The 20,932-nt window shown below is 41.6% G+C and overlaps 1 protein-coding gene and 1 pseudogene across 1 annotated transcript in view; both read right to left on the bottom strand.

Moving 5' to 3' along the window:
- The window catches only part of PIG-N (Phosphatidylinositol glycan anchor biosynthesis class N), a 216,271-nt gene that overhangs the window by 20,895 nt on the left and 174,444 nt on the right, over positions 1 to 20,932 (bottom strand). The window contains exons 11-12 of the mRNA XM_080276011.1: positions 11,696 to 11,746; positions 10,765 to 10,928 (exon numbers count right to left, since the gene is read on the bottom strand). Of these exons, the coding sequence (XP_080132137.1) occupies positions 10,765 to 10,928; positions 11,696 to 11,746 (215 nt within the window). The remainder of the gene's footprint in view (positions 1 to 10,764; positions 10,929 to 11,695; positions 11,747 to 20,932) is intronic.
- On the bottom strand, positions 2,230 to 2,351 carry LOC145404509 (5S ribosomal RNA; annotated as a pseudogene).

Here is a 20,932-nt window from a genome sequence, read left to right as displayed (position 1 = left end):
TTTCACTTCCAAGCTCACTTCCCTGTTTCTTATCACTGGTTTCATGGAACCAGCAACCTTTCTTCCCTGCTGTACCCTTTCAAACACTTCACCCTTCAAACCTCCATCCTTACTCATAACACTACCCAAGAACTTAAACGTACTCACACTTTCCAATTCCTCACCATCTAACCTCGCTGTACATTCACTGACTTCACCTCTCTCGAAGACCATCACTTTACTCTCCCCCACATTCACCTTTAGATTCCGTTTCTTACACACTCTCCCAAACTCATCCACCAAGCCCTCCCCTTCGTCTTCATTCAACAACACAGTATCATCTGCAAACAACAGTATACGGAGTTTCCAAACACTACCCTCTCTCACCAGGGCCACTCCAACAACCACTACCCTACCTTGTACCTCTTTTATTACCCCATCCATGTACAGATTGAACAACCATGGAGACATGACACATCCCTGTTTCAACCCAACCATCAAAGAGAAAAATTCACTCAGTTCACCATCCACATGCACTGCAGCCTTAGCACAATCATACATACTCTTCACAGCATTCAACAACTTCCCATCTACTCTATATATTCTTAATACTTTCCACAATCCTTGTCTATCCACCCTGTCATATGCTTTCTCCAAATCCATGAAAGCCGCATACAACTTCTTTCCCTTCTCTAGAAACTTTTCCACTAAAGATCTAAGAATGAATATCAAATCTACACAATCTCTTCCCTTCCTAAAGCCTCCCTGTCTTCTCCAACTAAATCATCTGTTCTTTCTCTAACTCTGTCAATAAGTATCCTACCATAAACTTTTCCTATTATACTAAGAAGACAAATGCCCCTATGATTACCACACACTTCTTTTTCCCCTTTCCTTTGTACAAGGGAATAAATATACCTGACTTCCAATCCTCTGGGACTCTACCTTCCTCCCATGCCAATCTGCACATCTTCCACATCCATTCTACTACTATCTCTCCCCCATGCTTCAGCATTTCACCACACACTCCATCAATTCCTGGGGCTTTCCCCAATTTAACTTTCTTCATTGCTTCCACAACTTCTCTCCTACTGATTTCTTCCTATCTTCTCACCTCCCTCCTTCTCCCAGCCATTCCCCAGCCACTTATACTCGCATTACTTCCATCCTCTATGTTCTACAATTCCTTAAAGTATTCTCTCCATCTGCTCACTTTTTCTCCCTTCTCCACTAGTAATCTACCATTTTTATCTTTCACTCCCCTGCTAACTTCACTTCTGCCCTGTCTAACTCTCTTCACCTCTTTCCAGAACATTTTCTTACAGTCCCTCCACTTTACACTCAAATTCCTTCCAAATTCCTCATCCACTCTCTTCTTACTCTCTCTTACTAATCTTTTCACCTCTCTCTTTCTTTCTACATATAACTCTCTCTTCCGCCTCTCAACTTCTTCCACGCCCCTATTTCTCATCCATTCATTGTATGCTTTCTTCTTTTGTGCCACAGCCTGTCTCACCTCTTCATTCCACCACGCTGTTCCTTGCACACCCCTCCGTCTTCTCTTCATCCCACACACCACATCACATGCTGCACATATTTCTTCTGTGAATATCCTGCACACACCTTCCACGTCCCCCATCTGCCCCAGTTCATATTTGCCCAATCGTTCCTCCACTTCTCTCTTATATTCAGCCTTTTTCTCATCCTCTTGTAACCTTTCCACTCTCCTTGCAAATACTCCTTCTTTCCGTCCTTCCCTTCTTCTATTTCTCCATCTTATTTGGATCTTGATTTTGGCCACCACCAAGTAGTGGTCAAAAAGTCCACTCCCCCAAAATCTATAAGCTCTTGCATCCATTACACATCTTCGCATCCTTTCATCCACACACACATAATCAATCATTGCCTTCCTTTCATTCAGTTCACCACCCACCCTTCTCATCACTCGCCATGTATACCTGTGGATCATTTTATGCCTGAAGAGGATATTGGCTATCACCAACCCCCTCCCAGCAGAAATGTCCACTAACGCACTGCCATTCTCATCTATCTCAGCAGGCACACACCACTCACCAACTATGAAACGCACGGGCAAAACCCCCTGGCGGTCGGCGCACTCCATTCATCCATTCATTCATTGCCAGACGCCCTGTATCCCAAACGGGGTGGCCAAGGGCTTAGAGTTAATTGTTTTACAGGGAGGGGCACTAATCCTCCACCAACCCCACTTGACACGTAGGGAGAACGTTATGCCAACAGCATCTGGTGTTCCCAGGCGGTCACCCATCCAAGTACTAACCAGACCCAACGTTGCTTAACTTCGCTGATCAGACGGGAAGCGGTGTACTCAACGTGGAGGAGAGAGGGTTGGTACCGGCGCACTCCCCTACTTGCAAACAAAGAAGATGGCGACCACTTCAGTTCCAACTGTGGACTTTTTTCTCTTATGAGGAGATTAAACTTCACCAAATTCATTGCATTAAGTAATGAAACATTAAAGATTCTTTCGGTATTGTGACTAGGTTATAGGTCTGTTCGTAAAACTGCTATGAACGGGTTAGTGACAAAGCACCTATCTCTGAGCTAAGATGAAGAATAATGCCTCTCATCATCATCATCACGTATATAAGAATGATCATTAATGTATTAACTGTGAGTTTTGTTGACACCTAAGCATACAAACTTTATCAAATAAACTTACTCAAACAGTGCTTGACCAGACAACCTCTGCCATCTTCAATGTTTTGGTCAGTCAGCTGATCTGTGTGTACTTAGCCGAGCTTTTTTTCGCTCAATCCGCAGTGCGTGATATTGCCCAAGTAGACACAAGGCTGATCACCCTCCCGTTTTTTGTGCCTATTGTTACGTGTAATACGTGCATTGATTAACTGCTTGATTGTGTGTGTGTGTAAAGTGGGGAAAAATGGGGAAAAGCAGGGTGAAAAGAGGGAATTCAGAACCAAATACTGTACCATTTTTCTCACAGGTTTAGTTATTTCTATGGCATGGTTTTCTATGGCATGGGCGCAGTCCAGAACCAATTTGCCACACCTTAGGCGACTTGACTGTAGTTAAAAATAGCCAATCTGATGACCAGTGTGCTGTAAAACCCCACTCAGCAACTCAAACCCCTCCTCCACTTCTTTCTCCTTGAACCAACTGATCCATACTCTCATATTTTCCTTCCATTTCTTCCACACAACAATATACACCCTACTTTGCCCTCTCATTCTCACCTACTCCCATAAATATACCCAATCCATACTCCCACTCTCACCTCTCCATTTTGTCTCTCCATTTGGATGATCACTCCACACAAAAAGTATGGTGTCACTTCACTTAATATCACACACTGCGATATTTGTTAAGCACTTGCACTGTTATTTGGTGATAGCCTTTCATGCACAAAATGAAATGAAAGGCAGATGATCACAGCCAATGTAAACACTGGGCAGCCATCTTGCCTCACTCAGCTGTCCAGTGGTCCATCAACGGGAAGGTGGTTACATAAGGTTCACACAATTTCCAAGTCACAAGTTTCAGTATTTCACACCCAAAAAGGCATCAATTCACTTAATATCACACAGTGCACTACTTGCTAAGCACCTGCGCTGTTATTTGACAATAACAATGGTATTTCAGTGGCCTTTCACGCACAAAATAGAATGAAGGGCAAATGATCACAGAAAATGCAAACACTGGATAGTCATGCTGACTTGCGTGTCACTGCGTCCACACAAGATGCACAGAGATGGCCATCGAAAATATCGCTCTAGCCATATCACTACTACTTTTAACATTATACCGAATGAGTAAAGTGAGCTTTGTGAGTGCGTGACGAGCAAGCAAATGCCATGTTAGCACAATTTCCCTCTGATATAAAATTATATGCAGAATCTACGATATTCAGTTGCTAGAACTGATGCAAAAAACACAGTGTTTGATGGAAAATCTTTTTAAGTTTTATTTTGTAATTGTGGCATTCACCGATTAAAGCCGAACACTCCCTTGGAAACTCGAGATTCCAAGGAATTCCTATCCCTTTATGGGTGAGTTTTCACTTGATAACAAAATATAAGGAATGAATGCACCACATGCAATAAGGACTTCAACTCTACTTCACATAAGAGTAAAGTTATTAGCTTCTGCTTAGTGTGACACTTAGGTCGAGCTGGGTCAGGCCACGCTGCTCAATTCCAAATTTAACTGAGAGTAAACATCACTCGCTCACTCGTAAAAAGAGTATAACTTATGAATTATTTTTCTAATGATTTATCACATAACGAACAGCTATATAATGAAACCAGACTGTACCATATGAGTATAACCTGAATCAGTTCCTAACTTTATTATGTCATATATCTGAATCATCACAAAGAGAGCCATCATAACTTGATGGTTTACGATAATCTGAACCAGGGTAGAGACAGGTAATGATCCCTCAACTATGCCTAGGCAGCAGTGGGTGGAAAGAGTTCCTCAAACAGACATCTCCATTCAACTGCTCACCTGTGTGTATGTGTATGTGCATGAGGCTGTTGTTGCTTAACCCCAGTCTGTCTGTAAGCAACTCCTTCTGTGGAGCCATCCTACAGGTATGGTACAGAGCATATGATATGTACGGAACTAGCGCTCCCTTGTGGTAGACAGCACCTCGCCAGGGTCGGACAAGGGTCCTTCCGCATGGCAAAGTGAAGGGAAGTATGAGGAGGTTTGGCTCATGGGTGGATGCTGCAGCTGCTTAGCTTTACCTACGGTACACAGTGCCAATCCATATAAGCCCTATGTGGCACTTCTGAGTGCGGTACAATAAAAGTCCTGTAATCCAAATGGCAGGGGACCAAGGGTCTTTCGGACTACTGTTTTTTTTGGACTATTGGAAGGGACGTCTGAAAACATTGGAAATATGTACACTCACGATCACTACTTTCTTCCCAGGGTGCCCCGTTCCTACCCCTATATACCCAGGGATGAGGGGAGGGGGGGGAACGAAACGAGTTCCTCACACCTTTACCCCAGCTCCCAACCCTCTCCCATACCCCTACCCAACCCCCTCAACCGGCATTTTTAAATGGCAGTTACATCTCAAGCTGATTTCATGCTTAACACTCTTGGTCCCACTACTAATACAAACATAAAACACTAGGATATTTAAAAAGTGTATGATATATTTTGATTCTATAATGCTGAGCCTGTTTGACAACTCAAGTTAGTGGACTCAGCTCTGTTTTCTTTTTATTTATGAATTTACTTTTATGGTAGTTTGGGGCACTAATGGAAGGTGGGGACGCTCACCATCCACTCACTCGATGCAGTGCTGCTCTAGGGTGTCTGCCTTTTCCTCTCCTGCGTCCTTTTTTCCTTCCTTCCTCTGCTTTCTTTACTTCATTCTTTCCTCGTCCTTCTGCCTACAGATGGCTTTGCACTCTTTCTCTTCTGTCTTTCTTTCCTTCATTCCTTTCTCCTCTTTCAGCTTATGGGTAATTCTACACTGAGTGACAAGCCAAATGGTTTCCTGTACACCAGGAAATCATTTACTATGCTGGGTGGTAACCATATAACCAAATTATGGCACCTGGTGGTTTGATGGGTAATTATGGCGCTCCAATCGGATTGAGCCAGTGGTTGGGGTTTATTCCTCACGTAATGCCACTCAGGGATGAGTGAGGCTGGTCACTCTCATCTTAAATGTCAGGACCAACTTGCCTAGCCCAGGGCTCCTACGCTCCTCATGGGCAACATAGGATTGGATGATGGATGGATGGATATAAATTGTTTATTTTAAGCTAAATAAAACTTTGAATTTGAATATGACTATCAACATACTGCAGCAAGAAATTAATGCATTATGACACTGACAGTAAAACAAAAATGTTACAACAGCCACCTCAGGCCTAATAATTGGGTGCATGGCACACGCATGTGCGCATGCACACACCGCTCGCTGGTGCAGTGGTAACGTTCTCGCTTGCCAACTGGTGGACAGGAGTTCGCGCCTCGCTCAGGTTGCGAAAAGTTTCACTGACGAAGTGGGTGGTTACTGTCCCCCTTGAGCATGAGGACGGGTGTGTGCTTGTGTGAAGGTCACAGCCTTGCCCTTAGATTGGACTATATGAGCTCTCAGCTCCCTTCCGGGATGGTAAAAATGACAATCACGACCATCAAGTGATCCTGACCGACCTGGTGAATTACACACACACACACACATACAACATCCATCATCTAATCCTGTGTTGCACCATGAAGAGCATAGGAATCAAGGGCTAGGCAAGTTGGTCCTGACGTTTAAGATGAGGGTGAAACAAAAACATTCAGAGAGAGAGAGACACACACACACACATACACACACACACCAAAACACACAGACACAGACATGCATGCATGCAAGAGTACGCAAGCACCCAACGCATAAGGCCTAGGATGGCCATTGTTAATGTTTTTGTTTTACTGTCGTTATAATGCCTTAATTTCTTGCTGCAGCATGTTCATAGTTATATTATATACCTTCCACATATCCTAGTGTTTTATGTTTGTGTACTAGTAATGAGACTGTGAGTGTAAAGTATGAGGTTAGCTTGAGATGTACAGTAGATAACTGCAAGTTAACAATGACAAGTGGGGGGTAGGGTTGGGCAGGGGTGTGGGGGGTTGGGCTGGGCAGGGGTATGGGGGAGGGTTGGAAGCTGGGGTAGAGGCGGGTGGAGCTCGTTTCGTTCCCACCTCCCATCTTCCCTCAGTATATAGTGATAGGAGGGGGGTCCCCCTGAGCAGAAATTAGTGATTGTGAGTGTACATGATCATTAAACAAACACTTAAAATGATATGGGTTGTTGTTTTACTCACCGGAAAACCATATAAGTGTAGATGAAAAATTGCAAGCAGGTACATCCAAGGCAAAGAGGAAGTCCAAGCCAGATAAATCCTCTGATAAAGCCCAGAAAAATTCAAAAAAAGACCAGAAAAATTCAAGAAATTTCACCTTGAAAAATTCGGAGTATTGGGATTTTCGAATTACTGGTGGTTGGACTGGAGGACTTTTACTGTAAAAAGGGGGAGTCATGGAGAAGTATATGAGAGAGGGAGATGTGAGTTGGAGAGAGGAGAGTCTGATGACAAAAGAGAGGGCAACATGAGGTGATTCCATCCCTCCTCGAATTAAAACATCTGGTTATACAGATAAAAAATTAATAATATGAGAAACAAAACTTTTCTTTGAAACTAGCAGTCCAATATACTGTAGACGTGATCCTAACTAAAACTTACACTGCTACAAGCAAACAATGCATTTTTTATTTATTTCTTATCAGCCCACCCTATCATTATGATTCGTCATCATCATCATCATCTGGACCACCTTTCCCACCAAAGGGCAGGGTGAGGGGTAGCAACGTCCAGACAGCCCAGATCTGCTCAATCCAACGGGCCATGCTCCCATTCACTCACCATTCAAACCCCTGGAATCCAAGCTCTATCTGATACGCCAAAAACATTCACCATGTTCTGTAGCTTCACATAAAAGTATCCAACAGAGTCAATCCAGAAGCTGTCACATTAAAAAGAGGTGCTAAATCCCTGATCATGCGCATCTCCTCACAACATTCATTCAGCCAGCTCAATCTCATGTCAGTCCCCTAGCCTCACCAACTTCCTAACTCCTCTTCCTCACACACTCATCCACCATATCCCTCCACCTTCTCCTCGGCATACCTTGTCTCCTCCCTCTTTCAAATTTGCTCAGGTATACCTTTTTCATCACTTTTGTGTTATCCATTCTCTCCACATGACCATACCATCTCAGTACACTCTCTTCGACTCTAGTGTCCACAGACGTCCTCAATCTACATCTTTCATGAATAACATTATTTCATATCCTATCCACTCTCTGTATTCCACATACATTCCTCAGCAGTCCTATCTCCACTGGTCTCACTCTTGACTTTTCATTCCACACCATAGTCTCACATTCATATGTTAGAGCTGGCACTAACACACCTTCGCATAAGCCTCATGCAGCCACAACACTCAAGCCTCTGTTCCTTATCAAGGCCTTCATTGCACCAGTTACTTTCCATCCTTGTGTCACTCCTTTCCACTTCTTTTGCACACTTTCCTCTCTTCTGTATCACTGTACCCAGGTATTTGAACTCTCTCACCAATTCCAGTCTCTCTCCTTTCATTGTAACATCACACTGGGAGTCACCTCTCTCAATAACCATCACTTTCCTCTTTTCTACATTTACTCTCAAAGTATGACACTCACAGACACCAGCAAAACTCTGCACTAGTCTACCAAGTTCTTGTCCAGAATTTGCAAGTAGTACTGCATCATCAGCATACAACAAATTTGAGATATTCCATCCAACACCATTCATTATCAACGCCATCTCCTTTTCTATTACCGGTACTTGTGTTTTTACATCACTCACCATCCCATCCATATATATACTGAACAACCATGGTGACATAACACAATCTTGCTGTATGCCCACACTGATCATGAACCATTCACTCAGATGCCCTTTAACTCTTACACATGCTTCACTACAATCATAAAAACTCTTGACGGCACCTAGCAGCTTACCATCTACACTGTCCATGCGCAAAACCTTCCATAATTCTTCTCTGTCTACTTCGTTGTATACTTTTTCCAGATTCATGAATGCCATAAACACTAAAAGTTCTTTTCACAAGCCTTCTCCATTATCTGTCTCACTGCACATATTTGATCCACACATCCTCTGCCACTCCTAAAGCCACCCTGTTCATCACTCACAAAGACTTCTGATATCTCTCTTACTTTCTATATAATAATTCTTCCACATACCTTCCCTACCACACTCAATAAACTTATGCCACGATAATTCTTGCACTCATTTCGCTTGCCTTTATTTTTGTTCAGGGATATTAGCACAGTGTTTTCCACTCTGCTGGCACAGTTTCACTATCCATGCCTTCTTACATATCTTCATCGAGCACTTCATTCCGCTCTCTCCACTACATTTGATCATCTCCGCCAGCTGCTTTCTCATTTTTCAGTCATTTCACAGGTTTCTTCACCTGTGCCAGTGTCATGTTTCCTATCACTGCATTCCTTCTCTGCACTCCTCCCAAACCAATCATTATTACAGTGGCTCTGCTCTCTCTATTACCATTCATCAGGCTTTCAAAATATTCTTTCCATCTGGTCCATACTTCAACCTCATGGGTTAATAATCTACCACTTATATCCTTCACACTTTCACATTTCTTTCTGCTGTCACTTCTACATTTCCGCACCTCTTTCCAGAATAACTTCCTATTGTCATAGTAATTTGAATTCATTTTTCTTCCTAGATCATCATTTACCTCCTCCTTTTTTCTCTTCACTAGTTTCTTTATGTGCTTCTTGCTCTCAATATAAAGTATTCAGTTCTTATTTCAACTGCACCCCTATCCTGTAACCACTTTAGCCACTTCTTCCTCTTTTCCTCCAATGCTCTCTTCACCTCTTCATCCCACCATGCCATACCTTTCTTCTTTGCTGTTACTCTTGCCACACCATACAATGCTTTAGCATTCCTAATTAAGCAATCCCTGTATGCATTCCACAGGCTATCCAGGTCCATTTCATTCCAATTCGCTGATTCTAACTCCTCCTCTACTTTGGTTCTGTATTCATCTGCCATTTCTTTGATCCTCAGCTTCTCAACTTTCTCCCTGACTGTTCCTCTCTCTCCTGGTCCACTTCACTCCTCTCTGCTTGATGTTGCATACCACAATCATATGATATGACAGACCTCCGTATCGTCCTCTCACAGCCCTCGTATCAGCAACTATTCCCAGCATCGACCTCTCTATGAGCACATAATCAATCAGGCTCCTTTCAACACAATCCCCATTCCCTCTATACCATGTATATTTATGTGTATCTGTGTGTTTGAAATCATCATCATCATCATCTAATCCTACGTTGCCCCACAAGGGGCGTAAGGACCCGGGGCTAGGCAAGTTGGTCCTGACATTTAAGCTGATAGTGACCAGTCTCACTCATCCCTGAGTGGCATTACATGAGCAATAAACCCCAACCATCCCTTGGATATAAACCTTCAACAGCTCAATCCAACTGGAGCACCGTAATTACCCACTAAACAGTATACGGGTACCACCCTGCATAGTATACGGTTTCTTGGTGTACAGGAAACCATTTGGCTTGTCACTCAATGTAAAGTCACCAAACAGGCAGAAGGAACAGGAAAGAATGAAGGAAAGAAAGACAGAAGAGGATGGAAGGAAAGAAGGATGGAGGAGAGGAAAGGACAGACACCTGAGAGCAGAGTGTAAAGTCACCCATTGGGAGAAGGACGGGGAAAGAATGAAAGAAAGAAAGACAGAAGAGGATGGACGGAAAGAAAGATGGAAAGGGCAGACCCCTGAGAGCAGCACTACACTGAGTGAGTGGACAGTGAGTGCCCCCACCAACCATATAGTGTTTGAAATACAAGTTACAAATGCACAACCTCCTTTCCTGAGACATATCCCCAGTCGCTTCCCATTATCACTGTATCCCGGCACTCCAATGCAACCCATTATGTCATCCTCAGGACCAGTGCCTACCCTTCCATTCATATCGCCCATTACCATCACTTTATAGCTCATGGGCATTTCTCTCACTGCTTCATCCAGCTCATCCCAAAACCACACTCATCATCATCATCATTACTATCAACTACCCTGTTTCCCAATGAACATTATCACATTCTTCCTTTTGCTAATGAGCACTGAAGCCTCTCTATCTTGCATACTGACCAAGAAGAGCCCATGCCCCGAGCTGGTTGTAGTATGGGAGGCCTTGTTTCTCAGTAATGCTGCGAGTGGATGAATGGACAAGATATACTGCAGACAAGACTCCCACGCCTTGCAGGTAAACCACTGAGGGGATGTGGCGTGGCAGGCCCCCCTCACCACCACACCTGAATCCCAGCAGGAAGAAAAATGACAGTAACACCCTCATGACTGACACAACTACCCACCACCATAAAAAGAAACATATTGTATTACTACCATCAGAACTTCCTACCTATCAGCAATAACTCCTTCATGATCAGGACAACTTTTGTATTCTATTCCAACTAATCCCAGGTGCTTTTATTTACTGATATTGTTATTACTGGTCCCACTTAGCTTCTAATGGTCAGAACAACTTTAATACTGGAATCTACTTCTGTTAATTTCAGTATGATTTTACTCTACTAAAAGTGAGTCACAGAATCATGGTGGGATTAATACTGGTCCCATTACCTCTTATGGTCAGGACAACTTTAGCAGTCTGACACAGTACAACTTACACCGGAAAATTTTATCTGGTTGAGAGCAAGTCATGAACGACTGCCAGTGTTAACTCTGATACATACATATTTAACCCTTTCATGGTCAAGACAACTTAGGATTCTATTCCAGATAACTCCCAACAATTTTATTCAACTGAGTGAGTCTTACAAGCCTATGCATGCTAATATTGGTATCATTAACCCTCTAATGGACAGAATAACTCTAGCACTGCACAATAGTAAGAAAAAGAGAGTACAGTACTAAGATATACTGAAATACATAACAGGTTCTAGCTCTCACAAGCTTAATAAAATTTGGCAGTATGTCCACATCAGCAAAGCAAACTTACATTTAGCATAATCTGAACAAATGTTAACCAAAAGCATTAAAGGAACTATTAGGTACTCACCAATATATTCCAAAACCTCCTAGGGTGAAACCAAGTAGCCCAGCAATTTCCCTGGAAGTAGAGTATATGAATATATATAGAATGTGTACAGCAAAAGTCCTGAATTCCTTATAAACACAGGAAACAAAATGTTCACTCAGGTAATCTACCTCAATTTCCAGTCATAGTGACATATAAATAATCACTCATATTTCACTGCACAAGAATACACAGGTACGTCTATGCACTTACCTATCAAGATACTGTGACATTATTCAGTGTAAGAATAAAACATGCAATGAAAAACAAAATCACTATCATCACCATCATCCCAACCTCTTGTCCCATGTAAGGATGGGGTGTAGTAGGATAAAAATAAAAAAATAAAAAAGTGAACTATAAAACATCTACCCAATTACATGGGCCACCCTCATTCACTCCCCATTCAAGCCCCTGGAATCCTAGCTCCACCTCTGAGGTATAAAGATTTACATTCATGTTCATTCCATTAGCTGTCAGCTAGAGTCAGTCCAATGACTATTGCCTCACTAGGGGAAAACAGTTGGTGTCAAACCTTTGCCATACAGTCCCTGATACAAAATTCCTCTAAACAGACTTAACCACTGTCAGTTCCCTAGCCTTATAAACTTTCAGATCTTGTTTTCTAACACAGCCACCCTCCATATTCATCTATCTTCTAGGCCAACCATGCTTCCTTCCACCTTCAAACCTGCTACCTTTTTCACCATCCTATTTACACCCATTCTTTCCCCATGATGACACCATAAAAGGACAATCTCTTAAACTCTAATCCCCACAAGCTTCCTCACTTCACATCTTTCATGAATCACAATAAAAATTCCTCATGTCTAAGTTATTATACATACAGTATATAGTCCTTGGGTCCTAGATTAATTTCAACAGCACTGTGGTGCACTGTGGACACAATAAAAATGATTTTCTATGTGAAAGGCTGAAAATCACGGAAAACCCCAGTTCTGTAATTACATTTCCCAGTACTTCTACCTTTCCTTCACATAACATGACAAAATACTTAGTGACTCCTGTGTGCACATCTACAGCACCCTCTCACATATCTGATTTTCAAATGATGTGTACTGTACAGTAGAACTAGTATTTTAACACACTGCCACCTCCGACCCTATTACCTATGATTTGAAAATAAGTTTATGCTAATGGTGAATAATATCTACATTTTTCTATACAGCATAACACATTTCTCCTTAAGTTTTCCATACCAAAGTACATTAGTACATGGTGAAACACTGATATAACATGTCTCCAAAAACCAGCAAATAAAATCCATTTAACAGCTATAACTCAACAGGTATGTGAGCTTTCACACTAGCATAGAAACAGGAGTATGTACTACATCACTGCCAAACAGTTTATCACATATGGCAGGAAAAAACATAAAAACTGTACCTGACTATAATTACTGTACAAGTCCTGCAATCATCATGATACACTTTTCCTCATTACAGTACAGTGATCCCTTGGTTATTGTGCACAGTATTCTCGCAATTATATTGATACTCATTTCCTCATTACAGTACTGTACAGTGATCCCTTGGCTATCATGCACTTGGTTATAGCATTTTTCATTATTACAAATCTGCACGCCTGCCCTTATCGAACATTATTTGGCTATGAAACTTTATCACACACCCAAGTTAACTTCAGCTGACAACGATGGTGCAAAACCTGTTTTCTGATGGCTCTGAGGTTTTCAAGGATAAGGTCCTACTCAAGGTGTTAATTCCAGGTGGCGAAAACTAGTAACTCTCCACCCCCTAATCTCAAAACACCTTAAATCAAGCCCATCTCAGGTCTCTAAATAATACGTGTCTCCTCCTTACTGTGCCCTTTTCAACATTTTCCATCAACCCAACCTTGCCAAAGCATTTAGATACTTATCATAACAGTATAGTCTAAACTGTTGTAGAAGGGAAAGTTTGGATTTACAAGTGGGGTGCTTGGTACCAATCAGGATAACTTCCATGGGTTCTGTGCTTTCATTATTGCACAATTTTGTCATCATGCACTAGGCACGGTACCAATTATGCATGGTAGCAAAGGGATCACTGAACTAAATTCTCTCTCACTTTCTTCATGACACCCAAGACCAGGCAAAGTCATTTGCGGATGCTGTTAGGGGGTCTCTTGTGGGGGATGGGAAGGATCTGCCTAGGGGCGTGATTGAGATCAGTGCTCATGGCCAGAAAAATGCCATCCGTAGTCAACAGGCACTGATCGTAAAACCTACAAGCAGTGCTGATGCTCCAGTGAGTCAAATGGGACCTGAAGACATCAGATGTGTACCTGACTCGGTACCGGTTGATGGCTGCCTTAAGACCAAGGCTGGTGGAATAGTAATGAAGTTCCATCAGCTGATGTTAAAAGTGAAGCAGCTGAGGTACTGAATGATCATTTTGGCTCCGACGACACTTTTTGTGTATCAGAACCAAAGATGCTGCCAGAAATGACCATGATGGGCCTCTCCTCTTCCTTGGGTGACTCTGACATCATCCTAAACATTCTTAGCAAAAATAATAAAATCATGATGCTCAATGATGGAGGCTGTACCCTCAACCTTCTCTTCACAAGAACTATGAATGACACTAAAACTGCTATCTTGAAGACGTCACCCAAGATGAGATCCTCCACCGTTGAACAGGGCAACTATATCTATGTGGATCTTACAAGATGCCACGCTTTTGATTGATTCTGGGTTACACATTGTTATCACTGTCAGAGTTTTGATCATACATCTGAAAGGTGTTCTAGTAATCATGAAACTAAATGTGTTTTTTGTGCTGGAGCCCATAAATCTTAGGATTGCAGTAACAGAAATTCTCCCAAATGCATCAACTGCTCTTCCTTTAGAAATCAAGAAGTTAATCCTAATCCACAGTTGGTTGTCCATTTAGTATCTACTAGAGACTATCCAATCATGATTTCTCATAGGAACAGACTGAAAACATCAAATTTTACCATTAAAAAAACTGACTACAGTGAACCCCTATGTTTCACATCCAACTGGTACCATGAGGTTGGCACGAAACCTGAATTTCGCGAACCGAAGTGTAAATTCAATGGTAAAAAATCTAACTGGTTCCAGAGCCCATTCCAAAGTCACTCTTTTTCTTACTTTTGAGATATAATTTGCATAAAACAGGATAGCAGAATAACTGACAACCATATGAATATGATATAAATGTTGAGAAACATCAAATACATGGATCATCAGCCTGAAAAACTTTGTTTTATCCTCTGCCGAATACTTTTTCCTCTTCACACAGACTCGATACTCATGACGTTCTATTCTTTTCTTGCCTCCATCCTTTAAACTTCCTAGTATTTCATTGTCACCATTATTATCTGGTTCTCCAATGAACGAAGAGGAGGCCATAATACAGCACAGGCAGACCACACAAGAACAATAGGTGAACGAAGGGAAAGGCAAAAAAAAGTGACCACGGATGCGATCACTACCTGAGCACCACACAAACAGTCTCACAGCTGTCGGGAACTGTGAAAACAATATGACGAACAACAGCTGACGATCACCTTGCCCACCGGTGCCCCATATACTGACGTGAGAGGTGAGTTTTTGATCGTGAGACTTAAGTTCTTGGAAATTTTGGGCTTTTCTGCAAAAGGTAAATTTGCAAACCCAAATCACGGGAAATATAAGGGCTCCCTGTACGTCTCTTTTGAGCCAGTTAAGGATGGGTCTTCTAAATGTTTGCTTCATCCATAATACGAAAGACTATATTAATGAAGCTCTAAATCAGCACAAGCTTTGCATTTTGTCGCCTGAAACCTGGTTGTATGAGTCCGATATTAATATTATTTGTAGTGCTTTGTCTAAGACACATTCTATTACAAGTGTTCCCAGGCAGGTCTGCCGCTGACTACCCAGGAGGAGATGTATCACTCATCTACTCGGCAGCACTTGTCTATGTTTTTTTCATAGACTCTGACCTAATCCCATCTTTATTTGAATTTATGGAATCATCAATAAGTTTCCATCAAAAAACCAATAAAATTGCAACTGTTTATCAACCTGGTCATCCAGGCACAGACCAAGGCTTTATGGAGAAGTTTGGGCAGTTTCTTGAAGTATTTTCCCATAAACCTGGAGGACTTTCTGTTTGTGGTGATTTCATTTATTGGGTTGATAGTCCGCAGTCAAAACCATTTTCTTCCAAATTCCCTGAGTTGATCAAACAAAATAATTTTTTGAATCATGTGAGTGATCCAACTCATATCTTGGGACTTGTCCTTGACTTGAATTTGTCTCCTGCTGGTTGCAGACACGTATCTTAGGTGCAGGTTTATTCAGTTGACCCCCTAATCTCTGACCATGCTTTGATCACTTTTAGTTTTGATATCCCAAAACCCCCTAGGTGGTGGCAACCATCATCCACTCACTTGAAGTAGTGCTGCCTACTTCTTCCTTAGCCTTTATCATTCTTTTTCTGTGCCTGCTCTCCTCTCTTCCTATATCTCCCATCTTTCCTGTCACTTCTTATTGCTTTTCTTTCCATTCCAGGTGGCTTTACATTGAGTGACAAGCCAAATGGTTTCCTGTAAGCCAAGAAACCATTTACAATGCTGGGTGGTAACCATATGACCAAACCATACGTGCTCCCTACGTGTCAACAAGTGGGTTGGTGGAGGGTTACTGCCCCTCCCCGTAAAACAAATAACTTAAAGTCAAATGGCCACCCCTTATGGGATTGTGGCATCTGGCAATAGATAGATTGATAGAAGTTCAGAAATTACAGGAACGTCGACCGCCATCTGATGTGTCTTGAAATTGATCAGTGTTTAAACTGCACTGATTCTACAAATTTTTCTTCTGATGATTTGGTTAATATATAACAATGAGCTTAAGTTTATTTTTGACCATTATTGTCCTGAGGTTGTAAAAACAATCACTGTACGAGACAATTTTCCGTGGTATGGTCCATCCATTAATTCTTTGTGTAGACAACACAGAAAGGCAGAACATGGCTGGCACTTAGCGAGAAGAGCAGTTGTTCACACTGTAAAAGCCCAAAAGGCAAAGTATTATCAAAACAACGTTGATTCATGTGATAGTGATAAAAAAAAAGAAACTGGCTGCAGTTATGAACAATTTGGTCGGTCGGACGAATGCAGCTGTTAAACCGATTTCTGTATCCCATGGCCAACTGGCTTCTGATTTTGCTTCATTTTTTACAACTAAGATATCACGCATAAGAAATGATTTAGACAACAGTCTTTCTAGTGAAGTGTGCTCAAATGACTTCCAATCACGGTGAACAAGGGGTCATTTGTTTTCAACATTTTACCCGCTGGATATAAATAAAATCAAATGATACCTCAGAGAACTTAAAAAACATTTTGCCCACTTGATCTGTGTAACATGTCACAACTGCCTGATGTGTACATGCATGCAGCAGACTTTATCTGCAATATAATAAACAGATGCTACTTAGAAAGTAATTTTGTGCAGTCTGAGAAATGTACCTTGCTTAACCCCTAACTGCCACATGCCGGTATGGACTGACACAAATAAGGTGGATGGAGGCCGCTGGGTTTCAACAGAAACCACAACCATTTTCGCACCAGTCTGAAGTGGCTGCCACTTGATCTACTCACCAAAAGCTAGGGAGAGAGTCCCGCCAGCTGAGCCAACCATATTTCAGTTCTTTCTGTGACTCTGCCAGATGTGGGACAGTGCTTTCTTAATCCGTAGATTGCGAGCCACAGCTCAGGCTGGGTAGCGTCAAGTTGTGAGCCACAGCTCAGGCTGTGCTGGCCGTACATCACCATAAACAAGTCGATCCCTAAGCAAACTTACGCATGGTACTATGCAAAGACAGAGAGAGAGAGATTTTTTCCTTTCATCAGATGATGCCCTGGATGTTTAAGTTTATTAAAAAAAAAAAAAAAAAAAAAAAAATCATTTTTTCGCTACTCCTGTACGTAAATGTATGTATGACCCTAGGCAAAGGCAGAGAGAGAGAGACAGAGAGAGAGAGAGAGAGATTTTTTTTCTTTTCACCAGCTGATGCCCTGGATGTTTATCTTCAAGTTTATAATGAACAAAAACTAAAAAAAAAAAAAATCCTACATTTTTTGAGCACCACAGAGGAGGATAAAAAAGGGTAATTGCACAGTCCACGGGTTATACTTCTTGTCTGATTCCATTCCTGCCTCACGTGGACTCTTGCCTGTCACGTTTCTTTCCAAGGATACTAGGAAAGGACTTATTGATAGTGCCACAGGGCATGCCTTCGATGCCATTGTGTCTAGTTTATCCAGTAATGGAGAAGCTATCACACTGAGAGCAAAGCCCTTATCTGGGTCGTACGCACATGCACGAATACATCCTGCCTCTCGTGCCAAAAATTACTCCTCTCCCTCATGTCATTACTCATCAATGCAACGACCTATAGACCTGGGGATATTTTCATTTCCCAGAAAAGTAGTTGTTGAGTAATATGGTCTTTGTTTCCCTAACTGCTATTGTTTCCGAGATATTAAGGTGTGAAAACAGGCTATTTTCGGAAAAATGCCCGTACTGAGAAAACTACTGTACCACGCTATAAATAGCTCAGCGTTTAGGGGTTAAGCCCCTACTCAAAAAACCCAGCCTTAATGTTGCAAGCAAAACAACTTATCATCCCGTCTCAAACCTGTCTTTCTTTTCCATGATTACTGAGCGGGCCATACCTGATCAACACTTACCACTACTGGAATATAGCAGAGTTGTACCCGTTGTTCAATCAGCATACAATAATACCAATCAACTGAAACTGAATTAACATGGATTCATAGTGCCTTGATGGCAAACACCTGTAGCAGATATCCTCTCTCTTAGATCTGTTGGAACTGTCTGCACATTCTGACAGTGTAGATCATAAACTATTGCTGGATCATCTGTAATGTTGTGGGATGCATGACAGTGCTATTTTGCTCCTTAAGTCATATCTGTCAGTCTTATCTTAGCAAGTAGTTGTTGATAAGGCTAGCTCAGATTCTGCTCACCTTCTGTTTGGAGTCCCTCAAGGATCAGTTTTAGGCCCAATTCTATTTACAATCTACACAAGTAGTCTATCGTCTTTACTTATGCTCATGACATGTCCTATCATTTTTATGCTGATGACACTCAGCTCTATGTTACAATGTCACATATTAATGATACCAAGGCTAAGCTTGCATCTCCAGTGTCTAATATTAAGATTTGGATGGCAAGGGGGGGAACTTATGCTGAATGATGGTAAAAACAGAGATCATCATTATCCAAGTCAGTTCTGTTCAAAATCTGCATGTTTACTTTAATTCAAAGTTAAATTACAAAGAACATATCAATCAAGTTGTCAGAGGGTGTAACTCGCATATCAGAAATCTGTACTCTGTGAGAACATTTCTGAACAGATGCTGCCTCTTAACACTGGTCCATGCAGTGGTCTTGTCTTGTGTCAATTATTGTAATTCACTGTGGATTGGACTTCCAAATAATATACTAACAAAAGTTCAGTCTGCACTGAACACGGCAGCAAGGCTTATCTTTGGTCTCCCCCCAGGAACCTTGACTATCCCGTTCATAAATGAGCAGCATTGGTTACCAGTAAAGGCTAGAATTGAATTTAAAATATGTCTTATTATATTCAAGGTTCTAAAGTTTGGTGAACAGTAGTATCTTGCCGAACTGTTCAAATTCCTATTGACACGCCCAGGTGTGATGTTACGTTGTGAAGATGATTCCTTGCGTCTTGACAAGCCTGAAGCCATTTACCGGTCATCTTTCTCTGCTTGCTCTTTAGACTATAGGTTATACAGTATAATGCTTTGCCATTGTCCTTGAGACAACTCTCTTCTGTTGAATCCCTTAAGAGACAGCTATAAGCCTTTCTCTTTTCAAAATACAGTACTACGATCTGGAGAGAGGCACTGTGATGGATGATTATAGGGTTTCATGACTGCCACTTTCCCATTTTCTTTTTACTGCTGAAGTTTGTATTGTATAAGAGAGATGTCACAATTCTTGTCATTGTAAAAATAATGTATTTGAGTGTCGAGTGCTAGTGAATTCCCAGTGGAAGAACTGGTGCTTTTGAGAAACAAAAGACCAAATTATTATTATTGTTAAATCTTTCTTCCATCAAATTTACATCATCAATCCAACCCTATTTCTCATACTTCTATATCACAAGGAGCTCCATAAAACAGCTCTTGGGTCTCACTGGGGACATGAAAAACTAGCCTCACCTTAACCTGAATACAGGATTCTAAAGGATTTACTTGTCCATGGCGATTTCTGCTGTCAAAACTTTATTTGGAAAAGGAGGGAGCTTTTATCCAGAAACTTGTCAGAAGAAACTTAAGTGGGATGTCAAGTACAGTACATCATGCTCTGGTATTCAGTAACTTACATAAACAAAGATTGTATGAGTCGATGTGCTTCACAGGGCTTTACCCTTGTGGTAAGTGGGGGGGCCCATCATCCACTCACTCAATGTAATGTTGCCTTTAGGTGATTCTACACTGTGTGACAAGCCTAATGGTTTTCTGTAACACATGAATCCATTTATATCAATGGATGGTAACCACAGAATTAAAAAAAAAAAAGAGTGATGCAGAGCCTACTATGGTGCCCCTGTAAACTGGGTGGAGTGACACAAATATGACGTGCATCCAAGAACCAAACCTCCAGGCTCTTCCCCATGCCTTGCTGTGGTAAGGCTCTGTCTGCCACAAGGGAATACTGGTTCACTGCACGAGACAGCCCTATAGGGTGGTTGCTTGCCTGCAGTTATGACCAGGGCTGCTCTATTACTACTACAGTGGGGTCTCCCAATATGAGAGAATATGGTCAACAAAATGCACCACATATTGGAAATTTTACATACAGGAAACCATTGAATCAATGGAAATAAATGTATATGGTCAACACCTCACCCTATCTTGTCATTTACAGTACTTCTCCATTACTATCATTATAAAAGACTTTTGCTCAAAGAAAGATAACAGAACTATGAATGTAGTGTGCTAAGCAGTGTTCCATTTGTATAACTGAGGGATTAGCAACCTTACTTTGCCCATCCACTTGCTGGCCTCCATAAGTTTTGACAATTCTTGAAATTTGCTCCCTGTTCTTAAGAATGTTCCTCATTGTCAATTCACCTAAACCAAGTCCATGTCCAATGTTTGAGCTCCTTAACCCCTAAACCGCGGAGT

The sequence above is a fragment of the Coenobita brevimanus genome, chromosome 63 (assembly GCF_032717465.1).
Source record: "Coenobita brevimanus isolate Jiangsu-jjx chromosome 63, ASM3271746v2, whole genome shotgun sequence".
NCBI lineage: Eukaryota > Metazoa > Arthropoda > Malacostraca > Decapoda > Coenobitidae > Coenobita > Coenobita brevimanus.
This window is presented reverse-complemented; position numbering and strand designations above follow the sequence as displayed.